Raw genomic sequence first — 9,822 nt, 5'->3', positions numbered from 1 at the left:
AAGATGATTTAAATGGTCATTAATTTACGGGAATTATACATTAAATTCCTTATAAATTCCCTATAAATCCATGACAATGAGATATAAAAATCATGTTATATTGTGAATTCTTGTGTGAATGTTATTTGGACACTTAGGCTATTTAAAAAATGTTAATCTTTTCTTAAGAAATGGATAGATGTTTAGATATAGTAATTGAATTTTGTAATCAGCTACAATTCAAGTCAAGTCAAGTCAAGTGAGTTTATTGTCATGTGTCCCTGTATAGGACAATGAAATTCTTGCTTTGCTTAAGCACACAGAAAATAGTAGGCATTTACTACAAAACAGATAAATGTGTCCATATACCATGATAAAATATATACACACATGAATAAATAAACTGGTAAAGTGCAAATAACAGAAAGTGGTTATTAATAATCAGAGTTTTGTCCGAGCCAGGTTTAATAGCCTGATGGCTGTGGGTATTGGTTAGCTAACTAATTCTATGCTTTAATTTCAGGTCATCCAAATAAGATTGTTTAATATTTGTTTCAGAATGCTTCAATCTATAATAACTGAACATTTCTTTCAGTTCTCTTAATCTTTAAGAAAGTTATGGGCTTTTGACTGTCGTTGATCACAGCTTTTGTGTTAAGTAATGGAAAAGCAATAGGGAACAAGTTGCTAATTTCCGAGTATGAAAATGGCCATAACGTTTTTAATACTGAAGATATGAAAGTGAATTAGGTGTCAAATTAATCTTCTTTTTATGCTTTATCTGATGGGATAAATTGCAGACTTGATTTTTTAAATCTCAAAATTTTGTAACGTTGCTATGTAAAGCACTTTGGTTTCAACGCGAGTTGATTTAAACGTGCTATATAAATAAAATGTACTTACTTACGGTAGAGGGCTTGTGCATGTACCTTTAATATAGTGACCTCACCACTACTAACGCTCCCCACATCACTAGTATAATTGTAACCTCCCTATCCCTGTATCTCTCTCTCTAGCTCCGGTGACAGACCACGAACAGCTAGGGAAGCAACCTGTATGAATGGTAATAAAACAGTAGTAAAGACACGGTGTGTTATGGGTCATCTTTACATGGTGTCAGAGCGTACCTTGCGCCTCCTGTTTGACGGTTTTTTTTTGTTTCTCGCCCAGTACCCTTCCCCTTCACTCTGTGTGCTTTCTGTGCCATGGCTAACTATTGCCGCAAGCCAGATGTCCTTGTCTTTGACTCGGACATTGCTCATCGCTGGGGTGTCTTTCGGCGTGACTTTCAGCACTTCCTCGCGATTGCCCATCCTGCTGCCGCCCCTGCAACGCAAGCTTCACTTCTCCTCAACCTGGCTGGTCCCGATGCCCTGGAACGATCTGAGTCGTTTGTCTACGGCGTTGGTGAAGATGCCCTGGACCCGGTATGTCTTATCGCTAAGTTTACCGCGCTGTGCGACATCCCCACCAACAGCATCCTAGAGCGGTTTAAGTTTTTCACCCGGCGCCAAAGCCCCGGTGAGTCGATCGATAACTATATCGCCGCGTTACGGCATCTGGCGCGGCGCTGCCGCCTGGACACGCTGACCCCCAATCAGCTGACCCGGGACGTCCTGGTATATCGTCTACAGGACGAGAAACTGCGGGCTGAACTTTTGAGGAAGCCCGACTTGTCGTTGGACGATGCCATGCACGTATCTCGCATGGCCGCGGCTGTAGCCTCCGCGGTGCCGCCTGCTGCCCAGGATATTAACTTTGCCAGCGTTGCTGGCCGCCGGCGCAACGTCGGCCCGCCGCGGCAACGGGGGTCCCCTGCTCCTGGGGGTGGCAGCCCCCGGCGCTGCCCCAACTGCAACTTTGCCTCCCACCAGTTTAATGTATGCCCCGCGCTGGGCAAGACTTGTAATTTTTGCAGAAAACTGAACCATTTTTCGGCCGCCTGCCGCTCCCGTGGGAAACCTGTCCCTGCTCCTCGGAGCATGGTAAACAACCTTGCTGAGGCAGATAGCGCGCTCGGTTCCCAGTACCAGCTTGACGAACTCCCTGATTCTGATACCAGTTCCTCCCACGAGGACACCAGCATATTTTCACTGCTGGATGCACCTGCCCTGATAACGGACCCTTCAGTTCGCGTTACTGTGAATGGGTCGACCTTCCCTGCGAAGGTCGACACGGGGGCGGTTGCCAATGTTATGTCGATAAGTCTCTTCGAGAAGATAAGGTCTGGTGAGAGGGTTACTCCCGACAATTCCCTGCTGCATGCCTACGGGGGAGGTGTGCTCGAACCAGTCGGAAAGGCTACTCTGATCTGCAAAGTCCTGCAGGCCTCTCGGCCCCTCCCTTTTTATCTGCTGGATACTGACAACATCACCCTGTTGGGCGCCCGTGCGTGCCAGGACCTCGGTTTAGTCTCGTTCCACCGTGATATCCACCTAGTGCGGTTCCCCCTGGACTCCCTTAACGAATACCCTGACCGTTTTGACGATAAGCTGGGCAAGCAGCCCTGCAGTTACAAGATCGTTGTCGACCCCGGCGTTGAGCCAGTGATCCGCCCGCCGCACCGCGTCTCTTTTGCCATGAAGGACAAGGTGGAATCGACTCTGCTTCACATGGTGGCAACGGGCATCCTCAAGGAGGTGAGCGATCCCACCCGGTGGGTCTCCACCATGATGGTCGCTGCAAAGAAGGACAAAAGCGAAATTGGCATTTGTATCAACCCCAAGGACCTGAACCTTGCCATCAAGCGCCCACACTACCCCATGCGAACGGTGGAGGACGTCGCTGCACAGGTTGGGCCGGCCACTGTCTTCTCGGTTCTCGATGCCAAGAGCTCCTTCTGGCAGATACCGCTGGATGAACGATCCTCCTACCTGACTACCTTCAGCACGCCCTTCGGCAGGTTCCGATCCCTCGGCATGCCATTCGGAATCAACTCTGCCAGCGAGGTGTTCCAGCGAACGATGGAGCAGCTGTTTGCCGGTCTGCCGTGTGCCATCATCGTCGACGACATCCTGGTCTACGACAAGGACGTTGCTGAGCACGACCGCCAACTCCGCCAAGTCCTGGATCGGGCCCGTGAGATCAACCTTAAGCTTAACCCCAAAAAGTGCCGTTTCCGCGTCCCGGAGGTCACCTATGTGGGCCACGTCTTCACGGCCGCGGGGCTGAAGCCGGACCCACAGAAGAAGGCTGCGGTCTCCGGGATGTCTGCGCCCTCCGACGTGCCCAGCCTACAGCGTTTCCTGGGCATGGTCAATTACCTGGGGAAGTTCATCCCCGACCTCAGCGAGCTGAGCGCGCCCCTGAGGGAGATGATCAAGAAAGACATTGCCTGGGCCTGGTTCCCGAAACATCAGAGGGCTTTTGAAATCCTGAAGTCCAGGCTGGTTAGTACCCCCACTCTCAAATTCTTCGACCTGCGACGTCCCATTGTCCTCACCTGCGACGCTTCCAAGTTCGGTCTTGGTGCCGCTTGCCTGCAGCTCCAAGATGGCCTGCAGCTGCCTGTTTCATACGCGTCCCGCACCATGACCCCTGCAGAGCAGCGCTATGCTCAAATAGAGAACGAGTTGCTCGCTGTGGTGTTTGCCTGCTCCAAGTTTAAGGACTACATTCTGGGCAACACCTTCACGATCGAAACCGATCACCAGCCGCTGGTCACGATCTTAAACAAACCGATCCACGTCGCCTCGTCCCGTTTGCAGCGCATGATGCTGCAGCTTCAGCGTTTCACGTTCCGTATTGTTTACCGCAAGCGCAAGGACATGTTTGTGGCCGACACGCTGTCCCGCGCACCGCTGACTTCCACTACCCGTCACCCATATGAATCGTCTGACCTGATGGTGCTTAACGTTAATATTGTGCCTTCACAGCAGATGCAGTCCCTGGTTAAGCACACTGCCAAGGATCCTGCCCTGCAACAACTTGCCGACGTCATCCGGAGTGGCTGGCCCGACCGCCGCTCGTCCCTGCCGGCCGGTGCCGTGCCCTACTTCCTGGTCCGCGATGAGCTCGTGCTGCACGACGGTGTGGTGGTGAAGGGCCACAAGGTTGTGGTGCCTGCTGCGCTGCGGGACCACTACTTTCAAACCGCCCACAGCGGCCATCCCGGGGCCGAGGCAACTCTGTCTCAGGCCCAGAGCCAGTTCTACTGGCCCGGCATGGCCCACGACATCCGGGAGAGGGTCTCCGCCTGCTCTGCCTGCAACAGTCTTTCTCCCCGTCAGCAACGGCAGCCGCTCCTGCAGCAGCCTGCCCCCGCACTGCCTTGGATGGCGGTCGCCACTGACATTTTTGAATGGCGTGGCAAACACTTCCTGGTTCTCGTGGACTCGTACTCCAGCTGGTTCGAGGTGGACCAGCTGCATTCCCTCAAGTCTGCTGCGGTCATCGGCAGGCTGCGCCGCCACTTCGCCACCTTTGGCTCCCCCGCGAGTCTGCAATCGGACAATGGCAGCGCAGAATTTCGGGATTACGCTGCCAGCTGGAACTTCCGCCATTTCACTAGCAGCCCCGAGTACCCGCAGAGCAACGGCCTGGCTGAGCGCGCTGTCCGCAGTGCCAAGGGCTTGCTGGAGCACTGCCGGCTTTCTCGTTCGGACTTTTACCTGGCCCTCCTCAACCTACGTAACATCTCCCATGACCCTGCCCTGGGCTCGCCTGCTCAGCGGCTGATGTCCCGCACTACGCGGCCTCCCATCCCGGTGTCCCAGCGGTCGCTTATGCCATCAGTTCTACAGCCGCCTGCTGCCCAAGAGCGCATTGCCCACAAGCATGAGATACAAAAGCGCTCCCACGACAGGTCCTGCCGTCCCCTCCCGCGCCTGTTCCCTGGCCAGGTAGTGCGGATGCAATCCCCCTCCGGCCACTCTCGGCTAGCCGTTGTCGTCGGGTCTGCTGGTTCGCCGCGGTCCTATCTCGTTGACCATGACGGCACCATTTATCGCCGGTCCCGCCAACATCTTCGTCTCGTCAATGAGCCTCCTCCACCTCCTGCCGACCCTTTTCCCCCTCCGCTATCTTCCTCTTTACCTGCCGCTCCTCGCATGCCCAGCACCCTGCCATCTCAGCTCTATCAACCACGCTCTCCTGCCGCCAGTCCAGTTCCGCCGGCACGCCCACCAGCCGCTGCGCCTGTTTCGCCTCCGCGGTCTCCACCTCCGCCCTCTCCTCCCGGTTCTCCGGTTCGTTCGCCCGCTCCTGCTCCTGCTCCTGCTCCTGCTGTTCCTGCGGAGGGGGGAGATGGCGATTTGCGTACCCGCTCCGGGCGCGTGGTCAAGCCCCCTGTCCGTTATGGGGACTTTGCTTAACCACTGTTTGACTGTTTGTTTAGTTGCTCGTAGCGTATGAGTCGTGGTCGCCCTGTCACTACAGTATTGCTTTTGTTTCCAAGGGGTAGGATGTAGAGGGCTTGTGCATGTACCTTTAATATAGTGACCTCACCACTACTAACCACTCCCCACATCACTAGTATAATTGTAACCTCCCTACCCCTGTATCTCTCTCTCTAGCTCCGGTGACAGACCACGAACAGCTAGGGAAGCAACCTGTATGAATGATAATAAAACAGTAGTAAAGACACGGTGTGTTATGGGTCTTCTTTACTTACTTACTATATCACTTTATTGTAGTCGTGTTTCACTTTTTATTCTTATTATTCTTACAAGGAATGTAGATTGGTTACATTACTTACTAACCAATGTAATGATTTATTAATATAAGCTCCGCCTATTACTACACCATTCATATTATCACAAGCCGACATGTGCTGTTAGTTGGTGATGCATCACGGTAGAATTAATATGCTGCTGAGTGTTGTATGTGTTACTCAGTAAATACTGTTGTACCAGTCCCTGAGTACGTGTGACTTACTCAACAGGAGCTGGGCTGGAGAAGAGCAGGGGGATGAGGGAACACAGTAGGGTTGAGGAAGAGGGAGTGCCCAGGCTTGGGGTGCAGGCAGGGAGGGAGGGAGTGACATGGAGAGTGAAGGAACAAGAGGAGGGAGGAGTGAGGGGAGGAACTGGTGGAAGGGAGTGAGGGCATGGAGGACCAGAGAGGAGTGAGGAATTGAGGTAACAGTGGGAGTGAGGGGGGATCGAGGAGAGAGTTATGCCTCTGTCCCACTTAGGAAACCGGAACGGAAACCTCTGGAGACTTTGCGTCCCACCCAAGGTTTCCGTGCGGTTCCCGGAGGTTGCAGATGGTTGCCGGAGGTTGCAGGTAGTGGAAGCAGGTAACAGAAAAACATAGAAAATAGGTGCAGGAGTAGGCCATTCGGCCCTTCGAGCCTGCACCGCCATTCAATATGATCTTGGCTGATCATCCAACTCAGAATCCTGTACCTGCCTTCTCTCCATACCCCCTGATACCTTTAGCCACAAGTGCCACATCTAACTCCCTCTTAAATATAGCCAATGAACTGGCCTCAACTACATTCTGTGGCAGAGAGTTCCCGAGATACACCACTCTCTGTGCGAAAAATGTTTTTTCGCATTTCGGTCATAAAAGATTTCCCCCTTATTCTTAAACTGTGACCCCTTGTTCTGGACTTCCCCAACAACGGGAACAAACTTCCTGCATCTAGCCTGTCTGAACCCCTTAAGAATTGTGTAAGTTTCTATAAGATCCCCCCTCAACCTTCTAAATTCTAGCGAGTACAAGCCGAGCCTATCCAGTCTTTCTTCAAATGAAAGTCCTGACATCCCAGTAATCAGTCTGGTGAACCTTACTGAGGGCAAGAATGTATTTCTATAAATTCTATAAGTTTCTCTAAGAACCCCCCTCAATCTTCTAAATTCTAGTAGGGAGACCGCACGGAAACGTTGGGTGGGGCGCAAAGTCTCCAGAGGTTTCCGTTCGGGTTTCCTAAGTGGGACAGGGGGTTGACGCGACTATTGAAACGTCCAATGATCCTCGGTTGTGACGCCAAGATGCCGACGGTTCTTTGCGCCGTTCGAAGAACAGGTCGCCTCTGTTGCGTCACTCGCGCTGAGAACCAATCGGCGTTCTCTTTGTCTTTGTCTCCGCGTTCCACGGGTCGCTGGCGGCCAATCACAGCGCGGCCCGAGTGTATGAACGTTCTATTGGGGCGGGGTATAAAAGGGACGCGTTCGGCGAATGCGACACATTGTCTGGAGCTGAGAGACTGGAAGGGACATCATGGTGGGTGATCCCGGGGCTGGGCGGCGGGGCGTCGTGTGAAACCGGTGATGGGGAGAGTCGGGATAACTCCAGAGAACCGGGAACGAAGGCCCATGGGTGCAGAGTGATTCCGCGGTGACCACGCTGCGTAAACGCGTTGATCCGGTCGCACACTGTGGTGTGGCGTGGGGGAAATGTTAGCACTCGGAACCGATATCAGTGGGAATAACACAATCATCTCTTACCCCTTTCCTCCACCGACCCATCCCATCTTTCTCTCTCTCTCCAGCGTGAGTGTATCTCCATCCACATCGGCCAGGCCGGAGTTCAGGTCGGCAATGCTTGCTGGGAGCTCTATTGCCTGGAGCACGGGATCCAGCCGGATGGACAGATGCCCAGCGACAAGACCATCGGGGGCGGCGACGACTCCTTCAACACCTTCTTCAGCGAAACGGGGGCGGGCAAGCACGTCCCCCGGGCCGTGTTCATTGATCTGGAACCCACGGTGATCGGTAAGGTGAAACGGGAGAGTCCTGGCATGTTGAGCCTTGTCTGAAACCTTCCCCGCGGCGTTTGCTGCGGGGCGTGTGATTCTTAATGAACCCGTTTCTTAATGAACTGGTTCATTCTCCGTTTTCTGTTTGCTCCCCTGTAGATGAAGTGCGGACCGGCACATACCGGCAACTCTTCCACCCCGAGCAGCTCATCACCGGCAAGGAGGACGCGGCCAACAACTACGCCCGGGGCCACTGCTCCATCGGCAAGGAGATCGTCGACCTGGTCCTGGATCGCATCCGGAAGCTGGTAGGTTGTGGAACCCAATCCAACCGTGAACCGGCGCCCGTTATTCAACGATCTGGCGCCCCTGGTTCGCTCGCGACAATTCCGCACTTCGTGAATGACCTATCCCTCAGAATACTCTCTAGCAACTGTCCAATTCCAGATGTTACACACAAATTATTGTTGTTAGGGTGGGACCACAGACGTTAGACACCTCTCCAGAGGGTCAGTTTACTCCTGCAACACTCACACTCACCCCACCTTTCTCCTTCTCAATGCTCTCCGCTTTATCTGCCCACAGGCCGACCAGTGCACCGGACTGCAGGGGTTCCTCATCTTCCACAGTTTTGGGGGCGGCACCGGCTCGGGCTTCACCTCCCTCCTCATGGAGAGACTCTCCGTCGACTACGGCAAGAAATCCAAGCTGGAGTTTTCCGTCTACCCGGCGCCGCAGATCTCCACCGCCGTGGTCGAGCCCTACAACGCGGTGCTGGTCACCCACTGCACCCTGGAGCACTCCGACTGCTCCTTCATGCTGGACAACGAGGCTATTTACGACATCTGTCGGCGGAACCTGGACATCGAGCGCCCCACCTACACCAACCTCAACCGCCTGCTGGCGCAGGTAGTGTCGTCCATCACGGCCTCGCTGCGCTTCGACGGCGCCCTCAATGTGGACCTGCTCGAGCTCCAGACCAACCTGGTACCCTACCCGCGCATTCACTTCCCGCTGGTGACCTACGCGCCCCTGATCTCGGCCGAGAAGGCTTACCACGAGCAACTGTCCGTGTCGGAGATCACCAACGCCTGTTTCGAGCCGGCCAACCAGATGCTCAAGTGCGACCCCCGCCAGGGCAAATACATGGCGTGCTGCATGATGTACCGCGGGGACGTGGTGCCCAAGGACGTCAACGCCTCCATCGCCACCATCAAGACCAAGCGCTCCATCCAGTTCGTGGACTGGTGCCCGACCGGGTTCAAGGTAGGTGTAGATTGTAGACCAATCCACGCAACATAAGCTTGATCCAACCCGCGGTTCCACACTGTATTGTGATATCTACCACACCCAGAACAGACGAGACCCTTCCCGAACGGTGGCCCGGGTTTCTTAACATTTAGCTCGCAATGGATACTATTGAAAGTTTCTATGAGTCTCTTCTTTCTCTCCCCCGCAAGTGGGCATCAACTACCAGCCCCCGACGGTGGTGCCGGGGGGCGACCTGGCCAAGGTGCAACGAGCCGTCTGCATGCTGAGCAACACCACCGCCATCTCCATGGCCTGGACCCGCATGAACCTCAAGTTCGACAAGATGTACGCCAAGCGGGCCTTTGTCCACTGGTACGTGGGAGAGGGTCTGGAGGAAGGAGAGTTCCAGGACGCACGGGAGGACATGGCGTCGCTGGAGAAGGACTACGAGGAAGTGGGCATCGATTCGGCGGATCTGGACAGGAAGGCGGAAGAGGAAGAGTGAATTTTGTTGTATATCTGGAAAGATTAGTTATTTTTAATACTGGTGTAGATCTAATTTATGAAATTAAATATATTTGAGACATAGTTTGCTATTGCGTCCTTCGCAAAGCCACAATTGCTTAATGTCTATAGTTTCATACCGTGGAAGCAGACCCTTCGGCCCAACTTGTCCATGCCCACCATGCCGCTTCATCTCTGATCATCCAATTTGCCCACGTTTGGCGAATATCATTCTATCCAATTCTCCGACACAAAACTGCATACATATCCTTTAAATGTTACTGTACCTGCCTCTACTAGATCACCTGGAACCTCGTTCCATGTACCCACCACCGCCTGCGAGATATATGTCCCCTCAGTTTCCAATAACTCTTTCCCCTCTCATCTAGATCCTATGCCCTCTAGTTTTTGATTCATCTTTGGTGCTGAAGGTTTCTGTGCATGAA

The 9,822-nt window shown here is 53.5% G+C and overlaps 1 protein-coding gene across 2 annotated transcripts; it reads left to right on the top strand.

Annotated features, from left to right (window-relative positions):
* Nucleotides 1-5,217: 5,217 nt before the first annotated feature.
* Nucleotides 5,218-9,377, top strand: LOC116982155 (tubulin alpha chain-like). 2 transcript variants are annotated; one of them, XM_033035469.1, is made up of 5 exons: nt 5,218-5,226; nt 7,415-7,637; nt 7,781-7,929; nt 8,207-8,891; nt 9,082-9,377. In XM_033035469.1, exons 1-5 carry the CDS (start codon nt 5,224-5,226, stop codon nt 9,375-9,377), a joined length of 1,356 nt encoding a protein of 451 aa, XP_032891360.1. In that variant the 5' UTR covers nt 5,218-5,223. The 2 variants fall into 2 exon arrangements, with proteins under 2 accessions (XP_032891360.1, XP_032891359.1); XM_033035468.1 differs by lacking the exon at nt 5,218-5,226 and adding an exon at nt 5,533-5,550.
* Nucleotides 9,378-9,822: the final 445 nt, after the last annotated feature.

This window comes from Amblyraja radiata, chromosome 16, assembly GCF_010909765.2.
Source record: "Amblyraja radiata isolate CabotCenter1 chromosome 16, sAmbRad1.1.pri, whole genome shotgun sequence".
Lineage (NCBI taxonomy): Eukaryota > Metazoa > Chordata > Chondrichthyes > Rajiformes > Rajidae > Amblyraja > Amblyraja radiata.
Note: the sequence above shows the minus strand (reverse complement) of the source record. Positions and strands in the feature narration are given on the sequence as shown.

Coding starts and splice junctions, on each gene's coding strand:
- LOC116982155 (XM_033035468.1), top strand. Junction 7,638..7,780: donor TCTGGAACCCACGGTGATCG/GTAAGGTGAAAC, acceptor GCTCCCCTGTAG/ATGAAGTGCGGACCGGCACA. Junction 7,930..8,206: donor TGGATCGCATCCGGAAGCTG/GTAGGTTGTGGA, acceptor ATCTGCCCACAG/GCCGACCAGTGCACCGGACT.